A 23,518-nucleotide genomic window follows, 5' to 3' on the forward strand; every position below is an offset into this window, starting at 1 on the left:
AACAATCCCATAATTATTTAACTAAAAAGGACATTAATCAAGAAGAAAAAGTATATATCCAGACTCATAGACTCTAACGGATATCTGTCACCTTTCCCAAATATTGTTTCTATAATTGATTGGTGATCACTATGCTAATTTTATTTTTATTTTTTTTTTTAAATTTCTCCGATGCCAATAAAATATTTCTATAAAAGGAGATCAAGTATTTTAGAGGAAAAAACATTGTACCTTCCGTAGAGGTACCAGAGAGAAGAGACCAAGAAAGCTAACGACAAAAAGAAAGCCAATCATCCATCCCAAAGCCGGATTTTTGAAGTCACTGGTGTCTGAAGATTGCTTGGCAGCGCTCTCACTCATTCCAAAAAGGTAGCTCCCAAAGCCTCCTGATTTTCGCAAAACACAACCAACATGATTTTTAGATACATAAATATTTAATATTGATGATTCTTCACGTATAATTTTCATGTTTTATATTTTTCGAAAGTTGCCTAATTTCAAACTTTAAACTAAATGGAAAATTAATTAGATAATTACCGCTAAAGGCGAGGCCAGAAGAAGCAACAACACAGGTTTGAATGACAGTGTTCTCTTGCCTAGTAAAGGGCTGCTTCAACATCCCTGACCTCTCCACCAACTTGGTCCAAGTTTTCACAAAGAAGAACCCCAAAAGACCCGCCGAGACGTTAAGCGAAGGGACAACCCCGACGGTGAGGCTGAACTTCATCACTATGAAGCTGAACAGTATGCTCAGAGCAAAGCTCACCACAAATGCTCTTACTGTCAACTGTTTCCGCCACGATGGAACCTCTTGATTCTCGAACATCTGTTCGACGGAGAGTCCTGTACCGTCATCGTGATCTTCTCCTCCTCCTCGCATGCTCTTGTTCTTAGCATTCTTCTGGTTGGGATCCTCATGATCATCATGATCAATATTATTATGATCTTGATTTGCTTCCTCTAGTGTATCTCCACCATTTTGATTTACCGCTTTCTCCGTCGTCATTTGTTTATCCGTTTGGTCTTTTGCCTTTTAACTATCTGCGCAAATATTATATATGAATCTTATGGGGGTTTTGGTTAGCTTTTATAGGTGAATGAGGTAATAATTTGTCTTTTAGGCTTTGTAAAGGGAAAATTTCAAGGCGTTAAACAGCTGTGTGTAGAGTTTGGAATATACGAAACTAAGCTTGTCTTTCATCCTATTTTATGTTAGTAAATGAATCAACACAATGTGACAAGAACATGATATAGACATATAAGATACTCTAGTGTGTGAACCTGGGATTTTTTTCATTTTATTCTGATGAGGACTAATGAAGCAATAATGGATTAATATAATATAAGAGGATTTGCAAGTTGCATCTTAATGGTCTCATTTCATACTTTTGTGTGACCTCTTGGCTTGTTATACGTGCTCATCTTTAGCCAATTAGCTAATAGTAATAATAATAATAATAATAAATCTCATTTATCCACCGAAATGCTCACTTATATAAACAAAAAGAAGATTATCTTGCGGTAAGTATTTTCAGCAAGTGAGTCGAGTACATATTATCTCATGGTATTTTAAACATTGAAATTCACCATACATACAGACATATAAACTTCTTGAAGCATTGGACTTTATTTATTTTTTCAGAAGTTGGATGGCAATTTGGATTTCAAGACCAAGCAACAGGCATTGGATTTAAGGGAAAGGTACACAGAAGATGGGTAAAAGAAAAACAACACAGACACTTTTTTAATATGGACGACTGTTAGGGTCATAATCAACATCATGATCATCACCGTATACATGGACAACATTTAAAGAAGAAAGCCAACTAAAATCAACTGGAGAGATAATTGACTTGAGACGACTGGAGAAACACAACGACAAGAGACCCATGGGGACCACCGTGGATAAATCAGGAAAGAAGATTCCTTGAAGGCCACGAAGTCCAATCCATCCGCATCCTACATTGAGGAACAAATCTAATTAATAAAGAAAAGGAAATTACCACGAACGAAATAAGGAAACAAGCAAATGGAATGTCAAATCAAAAGAAAAGGGAAACTATTCTCCTCTTATAAAATGGGGATGAAGATTACGAATAGGACATAGAATTTATCACATTCAGACCTCATAATTAACGTTCTCTCCCTAGATTCTCTCTCTAAATCTACTTATCCCGTCTCCTTTCTTCTTTAGCATTGTAATTGTATTTTTTACAGGATATAGTGAAACCTTGAGACCTTACGGTAGATGTAGCCTTCATTTTGAAGGTGCATCACCATAAATCCGTGTGTTCATTTATTTTCTTGCACTTTACGTACTCGTTCTAGTGCTTTATTGACTCAAATTGCTTCAGATAGACTCGCCAATCACAGTCGATGCCGGAAACGGCCATTGGCCCTCTATACAAATTTAATTGTAGATTCTGACCTTTACAACGAACAAATTAAAAGCATGAAAATCAATTATGCGTATTTGTATTCTTTAAAGTAACGTTTACTGGTAGAACTGCTCGACAATAAAATGACTAGATAATTTAGGCACAATGTATTATTTATTAATAAACAAAGTATTTTTATTATTTTAGTACATTGTGTTTGAACATAATATGATATTGGTTAAAAAATGATTAAAAAAACATATTATCTTAGAAAAAATAGGAGCATGTGAAAGCATGGGAAAATACCCAAAATACTATTTTTGCTAAAATACTATTTTCACCCTTCTTATTATGCAAATGTGCAAAACACTCTATGTCTTTATAAAAACAAAATCAAAGCACACCCTGAAGCAGTAAAATTTTTTGAAATGCCATGATTACTCTTTCCAATTTATATTAAAAATTATTTTTGATATGATTTATCGAAAAAGTTAAATAAAAATTTTTAACATGCTCAAATAAATACTTTAATAAGAGAAATATATCAAAATTATTTTGAGAGTTTTTCATTTTTTTAAGACTGACTTTATATAACATTTTGGTTTAATAATGTTATAAATTGTATTTAATAAAGATTGGAAGGGCTATCTTGATAATTTAAAAAATTTAATTGATTCACAGGGTGTTCTAGGTCTGTTTTTATAAACATAGAGAGTAATAGAGTGTTTTGGGTATTTGCATAATAAAAAGACCAAAGTGGTATTTTGACAAAATACAAGGGCTGTTTTGGGTAATATCCCTTCTTAAAATGCTGTCACTTTCCAACCGACGTATGTCCAAGTGCAACCTTCCCATAATGCAGCCGAAATTTGATTTCATTATGAAGATGAGCTGTACAACATTAGTAATTCCAACAATTACATTACTTTCTTGAATGATATATGGTCAAATATAATAAGAGTAGGATGCCGTTCATCCAAAAATATAAGACAATCGAAAAAATATTCAAAAAAGATGAAAATGGACTTATTTTCCATAGTTAATTAAGTTATAAAATCATATGGTAATAGCAATATACAACTTAGCAATTGATGTCTGAAATTACAATAAACAAATTGACGTATGAGTTATCCATCGTAGAAGCTCCGCTTGCAGGACGATAGATGCCTGAAAAATCAACTTGGCGTAGAAGGCCGAGCAAAAGAAGGCATTACCAGCACTACAACAAGAAAAAATTTAAATAAGATATTTGGCTCTATTTCTCTCCGTGTCTCTTAACTTTATTAACTTTAAGAAGTTACAGTTTAATACCTTTATGAATTTTTAAGTTGATTAGTCCCTACTGTTTTCCTGTTTAAATACCTCAGCATAGAATTGAGTTAGAGAAGCACTACTATAAGAAAAATGGCTATTAGCGACGACATAAAAGTCGTTGCAACAAATTCAAAGTCATCGCAAATGAATTTTTAGCGACCACATGTCGTCATAAATCTGTCGCCGCAAAAATAATTTTTGCGACAACAAGCAGTCGTCACAATTATATTTGCGATGACAATCGTCGCAAATGAGTCGCTGTAATTATTTTGTTGGTTACATCGTTAAGAAGGCATAGCAAAAGAAGGCATTACCAGCACTACAACAAGAAAAAATTTAAATAACATATTTGGCTCTATCTCTCTCCGTGTCTCTTAACTTTATTAACTTTAAGAAGTATACGTTTATGAATTTTTAAGTTGATTAGTCCCTACTTTTTTCGTGTCTTAATTCCTCAACATAGAATTGAGTTAGAGACGTATAGTGATCATGTGTCCATTTAATGACTCGTAAGCACACAAACAATCACATATATACGACACAAAATGCTCTTACTTTGAACAGCACTTTTGAAGAATTAGGGAGAGAAATCGTCAAGTTATAGTGATCATGTGTCCATTTAATGACTCGTAAGCACACAAACAATCACATATATACGACACAAAATTCTCTTACTTTGAACAGCACTTTTGAAGAATTAGGGAGAGAAATCGTCAAGGTTTTCTCATCGTAATTAAGCCCTTCTTCTTACGAGGCCTAAGCTATGCAGTACTTCTTATAAGATGTTTTGTTGGGGTCAAACTCTGTCTTAACTCAACACTCAAATAATTTCAAGAATTATCCACTCTAAATTCTCAAGAATTGATCTTCTTCTCTCACTAGAACTTTATCTCTCTAAATTCTAGTAAGATTTCCTGAAATGTGGGGATAAAAAAGGAATCAAGACAAAACGAGGTCGTTTGAGTTAAAAAAGAACGACAGCCTTTTGATAAAAGAGGAAGAATTCAAAGGCCCTACGGAAGATTTGGTCATCCGGAAGTTTCAGACCAACCGGAAGATTTACTAAAAGGAAAGATCTCCAGGTCAAGAATTGAAAAGTTGAGGTGGACAGATCTTTAATAAAGGAAGTTTAGAATACGGATTGAAAACCTATAAATACTTGTACCCAAGCAAAAAAAAAGGGATCTTTTTGGCCATTTCTTGAAATCTTACTAGAATTTAGAGAGAAAAAGTACAAGCTTTGTTCAGTTTATTCTCAAAATTTCAAGACGCACCAAGTTCTGCTAAGAATCTAAAACAACAATTTCCACTTCTTTCAGAGGAATCTAAAAATTAGAGATTGGAGATTGGGAGATTATCATCCACTTCGTCTTCATGATCTGTAGATCCACCTAAGATCACTAGTACACAAACCATCATTAAAAGATACAACAACGATAGCTTGAGTCGTTAAATGTCAACAACAATTAACGACGGTTGATCACCAAAATGGCGCAAATAAAGGAAGATCAGACAACGGTTTCTTTCTTCTTTAAAAACTCTCACTCAAAGCGTAGTTTTATCGATGATTTCTTAAGAAAACCGTCATTAAATCTCTTGCCGCGCGCACAACAAAAAGATGGTGTTTTTTTCACTGTTTCCCACAGTGGCCTTTGAATCCCTTTTGTTATCGGTATTTGGCCTCATAATTCACAGTTCACAGATTAAAACTAATAGAATACATTCCAAATTTACAAAAAGTATTACAAACATAAACATTAATAAAAAAAGTTTACATAATATCTTCAAGTATTAGATATACATCCTTTACAAATTGTTCCCATTCTCCAAAATTTTCTACCAAATAGGCATTAGCATAATTTTTAACTTTATTTAGCTTGTGAATGCTAATATGCATCACATCGCACATAAACCCTAACATGAAGTAGCCGCATTTAATGAAATCCTCTTAAGCCAAAACATTGAAAATTCAACATTTTTATTTTAGATACCATTCATAGATTTCTCAAATACGAATAATTTGGTAATGATAAATTTAGACTTGTGTATCTTTACTCCTTGAAATTTTGTTAAACCATTGGAGTCATTGTGTTGAAAGGGAACTATTGTTGTGTGTTTACAGTGACGTAGCACCCTGATAATTGACAAAAATGTATTAAATAAAAGAAATAATATAAAGTATCACTACTAAAATATATAGTAAAGAAGAATAAACTTGCCACGCAATCAATTTTCTGAAGTTCAATCGTACTTTTTCACCAAGTTGGATCCAATCAAATCACTCTATCATGTTGGGGATAGATGATGGCCAACATCCAATTCCATTGTATGGCGTGATTTAAGCTCACTTGGCATCTGAGTTTACCAAAAAAGTAAGGAGGGCTGCTGCTCATTCGTCTATCCTAATCTCCACTTTTTCAGGTACGTAAGAAGTGATCATTTGATGATAAAACACATTTATGGACAATTATATTACCTGATCATGTAAACCATATTAATAATTTCTTGATAGTTGGAAAACCATTCAATGTAATCACGGAGTCATCATGTCATATGACAATCTCATTCATGCCTATGGTTCCCATAGATCGTCACACATTTATTACCACCTCCTTCAAGCCTGCAGGTAATCCTTCCAAATCATCTGGAAGCAAATGTATTACTTCGCTGGACACCGTGGTTGCTTCTCTGTTTCTGCCCTTATGTTGTCTTTGATTTTTTCTCTTGATTGGCTCAGCCGGTTTATCCATACATTAAATTTGAGACTTCAAAATTTTTCACCTTTTAAGTTTTTCCCCAATTGAGAATTTAGAGTCTCATATTGTAATGACCGAGAAAATCCTAAAATTAAATAATGTAAATTTATTTATTTAAGTCAAGAATTTTTCCTGAGAATATCAGGTCATATTTTGTAACTGAAGGATTTATAGAATTAACATCAGTATTCCTAAGTTCTGTAGCAAGTTTTATGATTAGTTTATATTTTTGAGTAAGTAAATTCAGTCGATGAATTTTTACCGCAATTAAAGCGGAAGAATTCTCAGTGCATATACAGTTGGAGAATCGTAATCTCAGGAATCTCTCAGTGCAGCATAATGTTAGTAGCGTATAGATGAACGCTCTGACATTTAAAGAGAAAACTCTTAATTTCCAAATAGATAAGAGGAAATTACAGGGGTAATATTTTAGTAAAGAAATTGAGATGCAATATGAGTTCAGGAGTTGAGACTATCAGAAATCAAAATTTCCTATCAAGTAAATTAATTCCCAATAATCATTGTGAAGTAATGAGAATAGCTATAAGATTGGGACACCAATGGATGATTATCAAGTGTTCACTAAACTTGTTTATGTAAGCAAGATGACATCAAGCAAGCAATTAATATTTAAGAGAGATATAATTAATTCTCCACCCACCCTAGTTGCCGAACTGAGAAAATTAAGATTTTTGACCAATTTGGTGTTAACCGAGTCGAAATATTGTTGACCAAAGAGTCGACCAATATGTTACTCTTGAGAAATTAGTTAGTGTTGAATAAAATTGATAAAGTAGACAAACTGTCCAGTAAACGCAGATAAAATGCGTACCGGTTAGGAATTAAACTGAACTAGAAAAGAGATAACCATTAAATATGGACGGTTGAGATTTAAAGTGGCTTTTTGGATGGAGGACTAAGATCATGCCACTTGCATATTGAGGTGGCCGGCCAACTTGGGAAAGAAGACAAGAAAAGGTGTTTTTAGTAGATTTTTGCAAAAAAGACCCTAAAAGTTGGAAACTTGCATTTAGACCCCTCCTTTTCTTCCTCCAACGTCTTTTAAGTGTAAAAACACAATAAAACACTCTCCTTTTCATGCCAAAAAACCAGGGAGTGTTCACCCAAGAGAGAGAAGAAAAAAAAAAATACCAAAAGTGAAGAAAAGTAAGTTTTAAGCGGAAATTGATCGAACTACCGAGGATTAGTGACTCTAGAGTTTGTTCTTCATTCTTTTAAGGTGAGATTTCAATTTTTCTTCTCATTTTTCTTACCTTGGCCGTACCTTGGATGTGGAAGAGAGAATGGAGAATGTTTGATTTAAGATGATGAATGAATTTTCATTGACAAAGGAATTGAAACTTAGTGATTAAGGGGTGAAGTTTTGGTTGTTAGATTATGTTTCTAGCAACTTTTGATTATGGAAATCCTTATGATAATTTGGATGAAACCCGAGAGCATGGTTTCTAAGATGATAAAATTGTCTGAGAAAGATTGTGGGTTATGTTTGAAAGTTGGAATAATGGATAAAACGAGCAAAGGATAGCTCGGGAAACACAGAAATTCAGGCGAAACTCTGCTGGAATTTAGTTTGAGAATTTGAAGATAAACTTAATTTTAGTTCCAAATAGAAGTTTTAAACTATTTCTTAGAAAACACTGAAAAAATGTTAAAACAGTTTTAGTGTTAAACAGAAGAGAGTTCATTAAAGAACTTGAAATGTAATCTGAGAAAAGTATGTCGATTTCAGAATTTGTTTAATGAAAAGTAAGGTTATAAGGATTTAATAAACCTAATCTTTAAATTAGAAACAAGGTTTTATAATCCTTTAAGGTAGAAAAGAGAAAGAAGTCATAAATAGAGAAATCAGACTTTCTTACAAGCTTGCTAAAAAGAATAGTACGTGATAGTTAATCTCACACTCTTAATGGATGTTTATTCTTAGAAACAAGCAAGAAAGTGAACAGACTGTGTGTCGATTAGAGGATTCCAACTTTATAAACCAAGTAGAAATCTCGCCTGTAGTATAAATAGATTTTAAAATAAACAGTACACATGAATTATATGTGTTTGATTACATTTCATGTTATAGTATGATATGCTATGTCATATTGCATACACCTTAATAAGTCAAGACGAACTTATAATAAGAAACTCAATTGAGTGCCGTACCAGCCTCTGCGAGGGAGGTAACAGACTCCGCAAGGGAGATAAAAAAAAAGTCCTCCGCAAGGGAGGCACTCAGTTCAGTTTAAAATCACGATGTCGTTAGGGACCTTACAAATGCTCACGTCCCAATGATTGCGCGCAATGGTATGAGCACTCGGGCCCATCAGTAAATAAGATAAGTTCAGACTGTAAAACTATGATAAAACATCATAAGTCATTATAATCATGTGAACTTATAGAAGTTTTGTGAGAAATAGTTCTTATTTGTTGAGCGAAAGCTCATTATAGAGTATTTATACTATAGGTAAGCGACCTGCATAAAATACTTTTTGGACTGCTGGCAAGGCAATGGACGAACGGTGTGGGGATCGGGGAATGGATACTGCACGCAATTATTTTCGTAATAGTTTAATGTGTTAAATAGTTTTGTTAAAATATGACTCTGACTTTGTATGTTGGAAGTTTGTATTAAGATTGTCAAGTTTATGTAAGTAAGCAGTGTTTAAGGAGGAAGTAATTACATTTGCATACATTTATGCCTTAGAAAAGGATTTTGTTTTTGAGGTATAATCTTCGTGTTATGTTTACAAAGGGAAATCAAAACTTATGATATTATGATATAGCATTTTGAGAGAAAAAAAACTTATGTTCAAACAAAATGTTACAGCACTCTTTATAGCATTTAAAAAAAAATTCCGCAACTTTCTCAGAGATTTCAGAAAGTATAAATATATTACAGTGATGGCCACCTAGTAGGGTCGTCTCACATATATACCCCTACGTAAACTTATCCATTTTTTATTTTATTTCTATATATCTTTTACAAACAACTCTACTCTTTTTACTACTGCGCTGATGAAGTATGTTATGTATGGTAAATTTATTTTTCATTTCTATACCCTACATTTTGATATTAAAAAAAGTGTATGTTATGTTTTGAATTGTGTTATGTTTTAACATTTGAAATTCTTTTTAGGTAGATCCTTATCTTCTTTTATTATTATTATTATTATTTGCAGGTTGATTTTCATTATCAAAATTAATAAAATATTCTTTAAAGTTTGTAATTTTGTTTTTCTCTTTATTTTATTAAGGGTGTTTATGTCTTTTTCCTGGTCAAGACTTATCCGTCATTGGTAAAATGTAAGAATGAGCGTAAATAAAAAATATGAAAATGTAAATGGTGATATGGAACTCAGAAACGCTCCGTGACTGACGATGGCGGCAACATTATAATTGGTTCTAATTTTGTTTTTGAATTCATGGGTATAATGTCTGTTGTGGCAGATGATCGAGGTACAAAAACTTAAGGAGTGGTGCTGGCATGATTCGGTCAGGAAAACTGGTTTGGTTCTCTTCGTTCTCGTCCCCTGAGTCCGTAGAAACTGAAATCATCACGATGGGGCGTTGGACAACGAAGATACCACGATCGCAAGTGTTGAGTGTTTCATAACTTTGGCCGGCAAGTGAGGCCTTCTCCAGCAGTATTGGCAGTCGCAAGGTACGGTTCAGGACTCAGATCGTCGAGAGCTTTCCGATGAACCGGGAGATATCGAAAACTGACACTGGAAGATCATCGGAGGTTGATTGCTGTGCACGGAGAAGAGAAGGAGAGAGAGAAAGAGAGAATTCATTAAAAAAAAAATAAAACTGAGAATAAATGGAGCGCTATTTAAAGCATTAATAAAATTAAGAGGAAAAAAAGTTGTGTTTGATATATAATGGGACCTTATTAGGGTAATTAGAGCAGTACTGTATATTAAGAGAAAGGAGTGCTTCTACCTTTAAAAAAAACAATATGAGTGCGTAATTAGAACATTTTTGTTTATTTTGTGAAACTTTACTTTAACATACTAAATTGGATAATAACAATAAAGAAAAAAATTTAATTGGGGCCTTATTTTGAAGTGGGGTTTTAGTCAATTGCCTATGTGGCCTAAGGGTTAACTTGGCTATGATTACCTGACTGTTGGTTTTCAAAACGTTTCAAGTGCGGGAATCTGATAATACGGATCGAATATAAATAAAAATTTCATAAAACTTTCGAGGAAGATTATAGATTATATTAATTTATGCACGAATAAATTTATCTAATTAATTCAGCAATATACCTAGCAACCAATTAGGACTATAATTTGAGTTTTTGACCACGAAGAATCAAAGTGCTCCAGTTTTTAGATCAACAAGAATCTTCCTCGTCTATCCCTGGTTCGACAAAGACTCTATGTGTGTGGGGCACAACCTGGAACAAAACGAGATTAGCACTCAGCTCACTAATCTCCCACTACCATCAACTCATGCACATAGTTGCATGCTTACACTAAGCATGTTGCACTCTTACTATAGGGAATGGAGTGAAAAATTTTGTTCTCCAATCATCTAAATCCCACATATTTGTAGAGTACCAATCATAGTGGTACTGCAAATCTAATTTATCTCTAAGATAATGCTTTAGAAAAATTGATGAAAATCTTTTTATTAAATCACATTTAAAATCAAGATAAATTCCCATTTAATTGTAGAATAATTTTTTTTCTCCTATTAGTAGGAGAATTTCGGCCACCACAGGGATAAGCCCCTTTGATTGGTGCCACCAAGCAGTCGAGGAGGTGATAAAATTTCTCTTTTCTCCTGTTGTTTAATTTTGACTCAAATTCAAATTTCCATCCCATCAAAGGCAAACTTCAAACTAATTTGAATTTCATTTGGATAACTTGTCTAATAAGTAAACTGGATAACTTAGAGTGCAAGTAACTGTTCTAAAATTACATATTAAATAATCATATTAGATAATATCTAATTAATTCTCGATTAATTATTTTGAGTGATATAATATAGAATTTCATAATTCTAAATTTCTCATATTATCCTTAATGTTTTGCAGGATTACAAAGATATGGCGTAGAGATTTATGGACCTATAACATGAAGCTCTAACTAAATTAATAATTAATCAAACTCTTTAATTAATTAATTAATTAATTATATTAATTTCAAAGTTACTCTACTATAAACTTATTATTGCACTCTTGATATTATAGACATTTGCTACATATATGAAACATCCATTTGATTTAGTCACTTCATATAGATTGATCGTCTATAAATAATTCATAATTAGAGCTATGTAAAATTTGTTAACGTTTCTAATTATATTTTTATCCTTGAGTTCCATTGATTTTCAAATTGATAGTGATTCATAAAACAAATTCATGAATCAGAGCTCCTACTATACCAAGTACTGAATCAACCTTCAAAAGAATTATTTATCTACTTCTTTCTCAAAAGGAGGATTCCATCTTGTATATTCACATTCTAAACTACTCAAGATACAAGGAATATGATTTAGCTATCTCAAAATCCATACCGAGTAAGTCAAAAGACACGAATCCACAAATAGGAATTTGCTTATAACTTAGGATTAAGATAATTTTATATATGATCATTGGTAGACTCAATTAGAATTTCTATACTTAACAAGAAATTATTAAAAATTCATACTATGTCTTGTCCTAGTCCTACATAATCTTATTATGACGACCCTTACTTTTGGTCATCAATACTACGCACGTACTTAACTTATGCCTTAACATCAACTACTTATAATTATGACTTTTCCTTTCGGCTATTCTTTTTTACGGACATAACTCTAAATTATCGTCCATATACCATTGTCATTCATTTGCAATTTGCATAATAGCATCATAAGAACATAAACATACTTTGTGACTTGAGGTTCCTAAGTATAGCCTCATAGTCCCGTTATCTTTACTTACATTACATAACCTAACCATATCCATAAATATGGTTTACGTTAAACACTCTGCAGTATTTACCAATTGCGTGTAGATCCCCTTACCCACTTGCCCACATCCCACCACTTCATCCTCTCTTGCACGCCTAGCATACAGGTTTTACGGAGTTGGTGCCTTACCCGAGCTTCCTACAACACGAGCAAACGTAATAAGCTTTTGCTCAGCAAGTAACATTAGGTCATAATTAAAGCATACAATAATGCACACCCATATGTGCATTCACATCATACATCCTAACCTAATTTCTAAACACTCATAACATTTATCGTATTATGCTTCATCTTTTCTCATTTTGTACTTCCTTCAATTTCATTCTTATGTCGTTCGTATTTCATACTTTAGTTAACTTTCATTCTTGTGTCGTTCGTATTCTTTTCTAACATTCCGAATGACCTTCATATTACGTTTTCTTTTCTTTAATTTCATACTTCTCTACGACTTCCATTCTCTCATGTGGAACGTTAGTCGTATTACAATTTCATGTCTTTTACTTACGACTTCCGTACTCTCATGTGGAATAGTTGTCGTCACTCACCTGCATCACGAGAACTATATGAGCTCAAGCTCAGTAAGTAAACCATATAGTGATTTCCACTTGAAAAACACTTTTCCTTATCATTTAGGGCCATTTTTGTACAACATTCATCTTGTGTTATTAGAACATCTTTCATATGGCCCTTATCTTAGAATCTTTTGTTCCTTAAGGATTTGGCCCCTCTTGTGTGTGGCCCATATCTTGGAATCTCTTGTTCCTCAAGGATTTGACCCTTCCTTCATGTGGCCCCCATCTTGGAATCTCTTGTTCCTCAAGGATTTGGCCCTTCTTTCATATGACCCCTATCTTGGAATCTCTTGTTCCTCAAAATTCATAAAAGCTTCCTTGTGAAAGCCGGTACAAACAATATTATTAATTTCTTATCGTTTTTCATCTTTATCTATTCATCATTTTTTTATATGTCATTTTAGTGTCATCTTTTATCAGTATGACAATAATTTTAATCTTATTTTGTATTTTTACGCATTTCCATCAATTTTCTATGAAATTGACTTTTCGTAAAGTTTAACTTTTTCGTTGACTTGACTTTGACTTTGACCCAGACTTTTCGTAGATTGAAATTCTACTACTACTTAAAGTCCATAAGTACGTTTATAGCATCGTACATCTTAAAACAATCATAGCATCATAAATCTTGAAACATTCATAGCATCATACATTATTCAAGAAACACCATTCTTATTCTAACATTCATTGGGCATGTAATATGCACAATTCTGTGCAACATACAGAAGAATAAGTTCATTCGTGTCATAGACATAAATAAACTATTGGTCCTTACAATATGCATAATTTTTGTGCAACATAGCAAAATAAGTTTATTCGTGTCATAGACAAGAAAAACTACTGATACTTACAATATGCACAATTTTGTGCAACATGGAAAAATAAGCTTGTTTGTGATATAGACATAGAAAAATTGCGGTACTTACAGGAATTCTGCTAACTTTACAATCTTCGAGTCGGCAGGAACTTCACCACTTTGATCGTTAGATTTATAATCTAAGACCAGTATTACAATAAAACTTGACTCAAAAGGATCCATAATGTCCATGTTTAGTATCCGGATTAAAACATCTCTTAAATCACCATCGTGCTCTAAACTCGTGCATACTTGGCCTAAAATCCCATTTCAGACTTGTTTCAGAAATTAGCCCGAAACTGGCATCTCAATTCGTTTTTGAGGAAAATGCTATTTCACAAAAGTGGCTTGAAATGAAATTTCCTTCAACTTAATGAGGAAAATACTCGGTAACTGGGGATTCCCATATTTTAGGTTTGATCCGTAACTGGGGATTTCCATCTTTTCAGGTTTCCCACACCTTTTTTAACCACCTAATCATCTCATAACTTATACTCTCCATTACAACCAAGATTGGTTGACAATTTCCAAACTAAATTTCAGCAGAGTTCTACCTAACTTTTTGTGTTTTCCGAGCTAACCATAGCTCATTTCATCCATTGTTTCAACCTTCAAACACCAATCACAATCTTTCTCATCTCTTTTTATCATCATAAACATCACAAAGTATAAAGTTTCACCATAAACAAATATGCTAGAAACATAATCCAATAACCGAAAATTTAATCTTTAAACATTAGGTTCTTTGGTATCTCTAATTTTCATAAGCAGATCATCATTCTTAGCAAAAAATTTTCCACAACCTATACTTTTCATGGATGTTCAGCCAAGGGGAAAGATGAGAAGAAAAATTGAAATCTTACCTAATCAACGGTAGTTTTCCGCAGATTTCGATTAGAACTTGTTTTTCTCATTTTGGAGAATTTTTTTTCCTCTCTTTGTTGGCTGAGTGCTCTCTGTTTTCTCACATGAAAACGACCATTTTTCTTGCATTTGGCTCTTATAAAAACGTTCACAAAAAAGATGAGGGATTTAGGTGCAATTTTGACATTTTTTAGGACCTTTTTTACAATGTTCAACAAAATATCTCACTTGGCTTCTCCATTAAGCTTGGCCGGCCATATCCTCTCTTTCTAGGTATCCTAATCTCAGCCCTCCATTCCATTAATCACTTTAAATCTCAACCATCCATTTCTAATAGTTATCTCACTTTGGTTCAGTTTAATACCTATCCGATTCGAGTTTTATCTGCGTTTTCTAGACAGTTAGTCAACTTAGTCAACTTTGTTCAACTTTGACTATCCTTTCAAGAGTTGGTCAATAAATTTTGACTCGGTCAACCCCAATTAGCCGAAAACTTCAATTTTCTCGGTTCGGCCTTTCGAACCCCTTTTTCGTCCGTTTTTCGTTCTGATAGTTTCTAAAACCTTAGAATTGATGTTTTTCAATTCTTTTTCATTCCTTAAACTTAACATTCATGTGTTTGTCCTCTCATAGGATTAACACAACATTCTGAGTCTCTTTCTTAATTTCAGTCTGAAATTCAGTAACTACATCATAGCTCAAAAATTTCTAACGTTTAGCTTATACTTTGCTTTTCAACAATAATATCAATAAATACTTATCATAAAAGTATCCCCATTTATGATACAATGAATTCCAGGAAATTTTATCTTATACAATAATTCCTTTGACAAATTTCCCGATCATGACACTTATTATGTGAAATACACACATTCTATATCTCTTCATATTAACAATGCGGATAAGCTCATTCTATTTTTAATGGGAATGACATGTGAATGTTCTAATTAAAGATTTTAATTTTTAATTAAGTTCTTTATGGACTCATTTTGATTATTATCCTTAAATATTATCTTTTAGTATATAACAATTATATATTATATTTAAGATCACATAAATAACCGTGAAATTTTCAATGATATTTATAAAGTATTTAATAGTGCCTGCATAATATAATAAAAGTTCTCTTTTATTAAATAAATAATAATATCATTTATACATCATATGTTTTTAGGATATCATTTTCAACACTGAAGTGAAGTCAACCAAACCTCCATAAGAGGACCTTATAAAGAAAGGAAACAAATAGACCCGGAATTTTACATTGGAATTGAATCTACAAAAAGAGACTTAATAAAATTTTTCGTGATTCCTCCAGAGAAGGTGTAATTATACCCATCCTTGTAAAGGACATCCATGACACGAGCGAGATTGAGTACACGCAGAAGGAGAGGCATTGGCATATCTCTGGGTTCAAGGCACTCTTCGTTTATGTCCTTCCACGCATCAAAAATCTGCTTGCCAAGCACTCTATATGCTTCTTCCTCTGACACATTGTATTGTTTCACATAGCATTCAACACTAGAGGCTACCTCTCCTCTTTCTTGCTCAAACTAGAAAAGATAGAAGATGATTATCTTAAGAATTCATTTGCAGGATTGAGAAAAAAAGATGATTAATTGAAGAATTCAAATCATGATTACTTAAGTTTTTCTTTTGGCCCCTCACTATGTTCTTCCGTGATGCATATACCATTGATCATTAGAAAATGAGCTAATTACACACACACACACAAATTGCAGCATTAGTATTTATCATTTTCTTTTTATTTATTAATATTGTAGTACACCTAGTTAAGATGTGCTCAAATCCCTTAATACTAGTATTTATCATTTCTTTTCATTTAATGTATATGGATTCGAATCTTTTAAATGATGTGGCATAATGGAGTTGGTTAGACATCATTTTAAACACTTAAATTGGACATGTGATTGGAGTGCAATATATATATATATATATATATATATATTACATGAGAGAAGACTTGATTTAAAACTAGTACTACAGCAGTTGGGGGTTTCTTGTGTTCGGATTTCATACCTTATGGCCAGTAATGTCATCCATGAGCCTACAAATGACCGATGCAGCTACAATAATCTTGGGATATTTTGACGCCCATTCGAAGGCCTCGTCTTTTGCAATATCTCCCATTCCAAGGAAAGAAGTTATTGTAAACATGCAATAACCACCTGATACCGCTGTAACCTTCATATGCTCCTCCACTGTTGGTATATAATTCTTATTTAACCAGTTGGCTTCGTCAAAGTAGGCTTGGACGTGCTTCTTCATCTTGTGCCCATGCATGGTCAAATCAATGCAATTCAAACACATTTGCAACAACATAGGTATATAAATCGAATGTCATATTAGATCAAAAATCCAATGAGATTTGAATAGAAGACATATATCTTCCCTTAAAAAATAAATGTGATTTATAAACTCGTTTCTCTAACCACAAATAGTTTCTTTGTACTTATTCTCTCTCATCACTTGCCATTGAACCTCTGTTTCTATTTCTATCATGTATTAAACCGATAAACCGTTAACTGTCAGGCTAGTGAAGTTTGATTTTCAAATGTCCAAATACCTATGTAATATATTAGTTTTGGTAGTTTGTATTATTTTGTGTATGGTGTATTTTTTGTATTGTCATAATACACACAAAATTATTTGTCATCGACTTTAAGGGTAATAGTAAACACAAATTCAAGGACCATTGGTCATTTTTTAAAAACAAAAGGTCGAGAATATTATAAGATAAAGAGAAATCATTTAAAGATAATTACAATAGAACCTTCCACTCATACTATTACTCTAAAAGAAATAGTGATTCAGATTGTAGTGGGAAGGAATAATTCAACAATCATGTTTTTCAAAATATTGAACCTTTACCATCTTCATTTTTTTTTTATTTTTTTTATTTGGTTCTGTTAGATTTGAACTCGTAGTGACGGGAAGGACAATAAAGACCGGATGACATCGATAGATACCCCAATTTTCATGAGAAAAAAATTATTTTATTTTAGAGTGTTTGTTAATATTGACCACATAATTTTTCAGTCTGAACATATAAACACATACATAAAGAGAGAGATATATAATAATTTTGTCATGACTTACTGCTTCTTTAGCACAATGAATTCGATATAATCCTCTCTCTTCATTCACCGTGAGCTCCTCAATTTCTTCGTATAACTCTAATAGTACCCGATAACAGTATTTCATGTATTCGGGAAGTGGATCTAGGCAGCTGATATTCCACCTGAACCAAGAATGATTGTTAAACGAATTAGATGTTGTTAAGACAAAAAGTACTTCATTAGCAGAAAAAAAAAAAAAAAAAAAAAAAAAAAAAAAAAAATTTTTTTTAAAACAAAAAAAAAAAAAAAAAAAAAAAAAAAAAAATAGTACTTATTCTAGATCGATATAATTCATTTAACCAAAACTATTTTAAAAACCGGCCGTTTGTCTCACAGGTTTGAATCGAAATTCAAATCCTTTTGCAACTAACTTGTATTCATGCACAAACCTATGAATAAAATGGGCACTAAATTTCAAACCTGTGAACGGCATCTGTGAAGAGCTGGAGCTCTTCAAATGTTCCTTTGACATCATATATATCATCAAGGAGTGATGTGACTGCCAAAACTTTAGTTGTTATTCTTCTACCAAGTGCGTATTGGGGCTCAAAATATACTCCACAGATCCAAAAATAAGCTTCTGCTAGCCTGTCTCGTGCAAAAGAAAGGTTTGTCGCAACATCCAGATCTATCCACTACCTAGTTATTTTTTACATATTAAGATTTAGTTGAGTTAAACATTGTAAAATCCTCTCTTGATTACAATAAAAGTGCAACATTTAATTTTAATTAATTCTCAAGGATTACAGAAGTATTAACAAAACTTATTACTTCTACTTTCGTAAAAATTTGGATTAGATGCCGCGTCAAAATTGAGTATGACGTCATACTCAATTTATAAAGTTTTATCAAATTTTATGAAAATTAACACAAATTATTTTATAATAAGTATTTAACATTAGTTTATTTCATTATTTCATTATTAATATAATCTTAATTAAAATTTTTTATCTAATTTTTTAATTATCACATAATCATCATTAAACAAATTTTATACAAATTTTAATCTAATTATCACATATTTCAATTTCAATTCTAATTTAAAATTCACAATTCTAAATTCAAAACGACAAACTATATATAAAATCTAAAACAAAATTATAAACCATAACAAAAATACCAAAATTAATTAACAAAATATCAAAATATTGACTCACAAAATCCAAACCCACAAATACCCGGGGTTGGAGATCGGTAAGGCAGCAAGAAAAGAGGACGCAAGCGGCCGGAAAACGGCGAGTGCGGCCAGAAAACGGTGACTTCGGCCGGAAAATGGCGAGTTCGGCCGAAAAAGTGGGAGGCGAGAGGGAGATGAAAACTCTGCATTTTTTGACTTTTTCTCTCCACAAATGAAAGATTTGAAGAGATGACGATATTTTTAAGCTATTTTCAGTGTTTTTTTGACAGTTTTTGGAGGTTTTGGACAGAGAGAGGAACGGAAAACGCGAGAGCTTCACCAGGAAAAATGGTGGAAGGAGGTCTGCAATTTCGTTTATGCAACTTATTTTTTGCGACGACATTATGTCGTCGCAACAAAGATTAAATAGTCGTTGCAATTAATGTTAAAACGACGAGTTCTTCTTCATCTCATTAATATTTTTGAGAATATTCTTTAGGGATATACCCTGGTTCTTTTTTTACGACGACAATTTAACAATGTCATCGTAAATAATTTTGGGGAAACTGCCAAAGTTTCCGCCCTTTTTTTTAAGAAAAATTAAATCCCTAGTTATTTGCGACGACATGTGTCGTCGCAAAAAACAGTTGCCCTTGATAGAATTTTCTGGAACCCTTTTTTCTGACGACACGTGTCGTCGCAAAATAGTCGTTCTGAAAAGAATTTTCTAGAACCATTTTGTGCGACAAGGTTTTGCACAGTCGTGGCAAAAAATAAAGAAATATCTGGAACATATTCACGGGAAACCGTCAAATTTCCCGCCTCTTTTTTGCCACATCACCGCCAGCTGTAACCATCAATATTTGCGATGACATGTCCTCGCAAATAATGTACAAACTGGCACTAAAATTGTTGGCGCCCGATTGGTTTTGGCTCCAATGCGTATTAGCGATGACATGTCGTCGCTTATATGCCGTTCTATTTTAGCGACGACATGTCGTCGTAATTACATAAATTTTGTGGAACGACATGTTGTTGCAAATATTTAATACGACGACAAGTCATTTAAAAATTCTGTTTTCATTTAAACGACGACATGTCGTCGCTAATACTGTAATTTTAGCAACGATAAATGTCGTCGCTTTTATGCTTATTGTTTTAAAATAATTTATTTATACCCTTAAATTGATCTAGCTAGAATATATAACTTTTCTCCCCTAATAGTTTGAAATTCTAAAGTTTGTATAGATGTCTTAAAAAAGTTTCATTTACCCCCTTACTTTTCACTACAAATTTATACTCTATTACATAATTAATTTAGTTTAAAATGATTATTTAATTCAAGACCCCCTAAAAAAAATTATGGGTTCATCCCTGCCTGTATTTGCTTAAATTATCTAAATTAATACTCAACACGAACTAGAATTAGAAATTCTAATAATAATAAATCATAGCAAGCTAGAAATATTAACCTTGTGATCGCACTAAGCTCCTTCTGATGCAACTTTTGCAAAATGTTGAAATCCAACTTTGCAAAGTTGAGTAAAACTTCACTATGTGAGGGATTTTCCTCATAAATAGAAATGTAATGCCTTGCCTCAACCCTTAGCAAGCCCTTCCTTATGGGCTGCTTCAAGGCGTGCTTTACTTGTGCAGCAAGAAAAGGACTCAATTGGGAAGATGTCGTTGATGATTTGAGATGAGTAGTAGTGAAAGCAAGTGCTTCTTCAAGTATTGGCTCTCCATTAGCCATAAGATGTGCAGCTTCATATAAGCTTAACATTCCTTCAACATTATTTACGAGGGTATTATCGAACTTTCCTTCTTTGTTTGTGAACTTGTGAAATATACCTGCATTATATATTTACCAAGAAATGTAAAACGTTTAGACACCCTATAGAATATGCATTATTTTTTAAAGTAAAAGACAATTAAAACCTCGGTTTATGCATATACAAAAGGAATTCCTAAGCTTCCACTATAGTGAAAAAGGAAAAGAGAAAAATACAAAAGAGTTCTAGAAAAAGGACAAAAAATTAAAAAGTAAAAAAAAAAGTATATAAACCAACTGGTTGGAGATTTTGGGATAAATTATGGATCTATTTTCTACTTTGAATAAGACAAATTGAAGATGTCTCACTAAAACCCATTTTGATCGAAGAAAAGACAGTGCATGATCTGACAAGAACAACTACAGAACATGAAACTCAGATTGAAAACTTCAATTAATTGGCGTCATGTATAAATGTAGTGAATATTGCTTTTGAGAAATATGTATATATAGTACTGAATTTACCACATGATACATTGTATCCTTCTTGTCTTAGCAAACGAAACCATAGTGAAATGATATGAGGATCATCATTGAATTCCTCAAGAGTTATTTTGTTAATCTCTTTTAGTTTTTCAGTAATTTCATTCTCAAAATGATAAGCAAAGCCTAAACGTTGGATTGCATCAATCAGTTGGAGGGTTTCCGAAGGATTAGGGGCAGCAACATCAAACATCCTCTTCACTTCGTCTTTCATTTTCCCAACATTTTGCTCCATATTGACATCAATTGCCTAACAATATTTTAAAAGAAGAGAACATGACATCAGCAACAGTACACACATTGAATAACCTCATCGTGCATTCATAAATCACATAGGCTTAGTTTGATAGTGCTGTGATTTTTAAAAAAATTACTTTTAACTGTACTGAATGAATAAGCAGCTGTTATAAAAAGTAACTGAGTGTTTGGTATACTATAATTATAATAGTTGTGCTTATTCTAAAATCAACGTAATAGCGTTTGGTAAATTATGAGATTAAATTTCTTTAAATAGTTAAAAATTACGACTATATTATATTATAATATTATATAATATATATAATTACAATATAATATATATTTATTATTATATTTAATATAATAAAAAAACTATTATTATATAATATATTATATAATTATGATATATAATATAATAATATTATTAAAATAATAACTGAAATAATTGAAAATTACGATTATAGTATATTATATTATATTATAGATTGGGAAGATTGTAAATTTCAAATTTCATTAGAAGTATTATGAAAGTTTTATTAATTGTATTATGTTGATTTCTACACAATCTAAAAGTTAAAGTTGTCTTTAGGCTGCATATGATTTTGACTGTAAATTTTTCAAAAATTCTTTAAAAAATACTTTTAAAAAGATTTATCAAATATTAAAATTAACTTTTGCCACAAGTAGAAGTCAATTTTGGAAACGAAAAATAATACAAAACTAAGCCAATATCATTTAATATATTATAAAATAATAATTACAATATCATATTATAATTCTATTATAATTATAACATCTTATTATTAAAATAGTTATAATGTTATTATAATATCATATTATCTGATAAAATAATAATATTAGAGCTATTAATATAATTATGATATTATTTGTTACAATATTATTATTATATTATGTTATATTATATTAAATTATGAGTCTGAATTTTAGATTGAGAAGACTGTCAATTTTAAATTTTATTAGGGATATTATGGGTATTATGAAAGTTTCATTAATTGTAATATGCTGATTTCCGCACAATCTAAAAGCTAAAGTTGTCTTTAGGCTATTTCTGATTTTAGCTGTAGATTCTTAAAAAATTCTTCAAAAAACACTTTTGAGGAGATTTACCAAACATTAAAATCAATTTCTACTACAAGCAGAAGCTGATTTTGGGATGGAAAAGCAATACCAAACTAAGCCATAGTCAATTTTGATTTCCTTCATTTGTCCTTCCCTTGTCTTTCATAGGACATCCACATTATATATATATATACACACACACATTCACATACATATCTGTTTACTTTTTATGGAAAAATAAATTACATATGTATATATACACATACATATACATACATATACATATATGCATGTATATATATAAAGGGAGAGAGAGATGTATATGTATGCACATAGTTTTGTGAGGTAGTAGATATACATATCTATATAGTTTTATATACATACCGGGGACTCAGAAGTATATATGAGGAAATGATCTCTCCAAATGCTGGGGTGAAAATCCGAGGATCGGCCAACCGTTTTGGGTGTGGCTTTGATCTCAGTTGAACCATGAATTGCTGAAACTGGAGCAGACATTTTTCTGTTATGGTTTTTTGAAGATGTGGAGTAATTGGCTAGTAATTATGGGATGTTAATTTATTGAATGAGATGATTTGAGTTCTCGAGGAATCTTGCTCGGGCGATCAGAAATTTATAGTGCTCTTCATTATTAGGTTTATCAAATAATTGGGATGTCGGCATGCACATTAAAAAGTTGACTTTTCTTTTTGTTTTGTTTTTTATTAGCATTTATGGTTGGATTATGATTTCCTTATTCTATTTATTTTTTTTATCAATAAATTAGAGCAAAAGATTTGATCTTGGTGGAGTTGCTTTGTAACTGTAAGCCTTGGGCTAGTTTGACACAGTTGTGTTGTTAAAATTTTTTACTGTAGCGGTGTGTGGTTAGTTAAAAATTATTATATGTTCATAAGTAT

The 23,518-nt window shown here is 32.0% G+C and overlaps 2 protein-coding genes across 2 annotated transcripts; one reads left to right on the forward strand and one right to left on the reverse strand.

Annotated features, from left to right (window-relative positions):
• Window positions 1-214: 214 nt before the first annotated feature.
• On the forward strand, window positions 215-1,035 carry LOC21412289 (the record flags this gene model as incomplete). Its single annotated transcript, XM_024167816.1, is given in 2 exon segments — window positions 215-368; window positions 528-1,035. Coding segments are annotated over 2 exon segments (591 nt in total), but the record flags the coding sequence as incomplete, so codon positions are not given.
• An 11,927-nt stretch (window positions 1,036-12,962) lies between these two features.
• On the reverse strand, window positions 12,963-23,117 carry LOC21384665 (probable terpene synthase 2). The gene is given in 10 exon segments (XM_024167817.1): window positions 12,963-12,966; window positions 13,920-13,989; window positions 14,431-14,543; window positions 16,049-16,266; window positions 16,754-17,002; window positions 17,834-17,975; window positions 18,274-18,492; window positions 20,443-20,821; window positions 21,267-21,534; window positions 22,986-23,117. Coding segments are annotated over 10 exon segments (1,794 nt in total).
• Between the last annotated feature and the right edge of the window lie 401 nt (window positions 23,118-23,518).

Source organism: Morus notabilis, unplaced genomic scaffold, assembly GCF_000414095.1.
Source record: "Morus notabilis unplaced genomic scaffold, ASM41409v2 Scaffold693, whole genome shotgun sequence".
Lineage (NCBI taxonomy): Eukaryota > Viridiplantae > Streptophyta > Magnoliopsida > Rosales > Moraceae > Morus > Morus notabilis.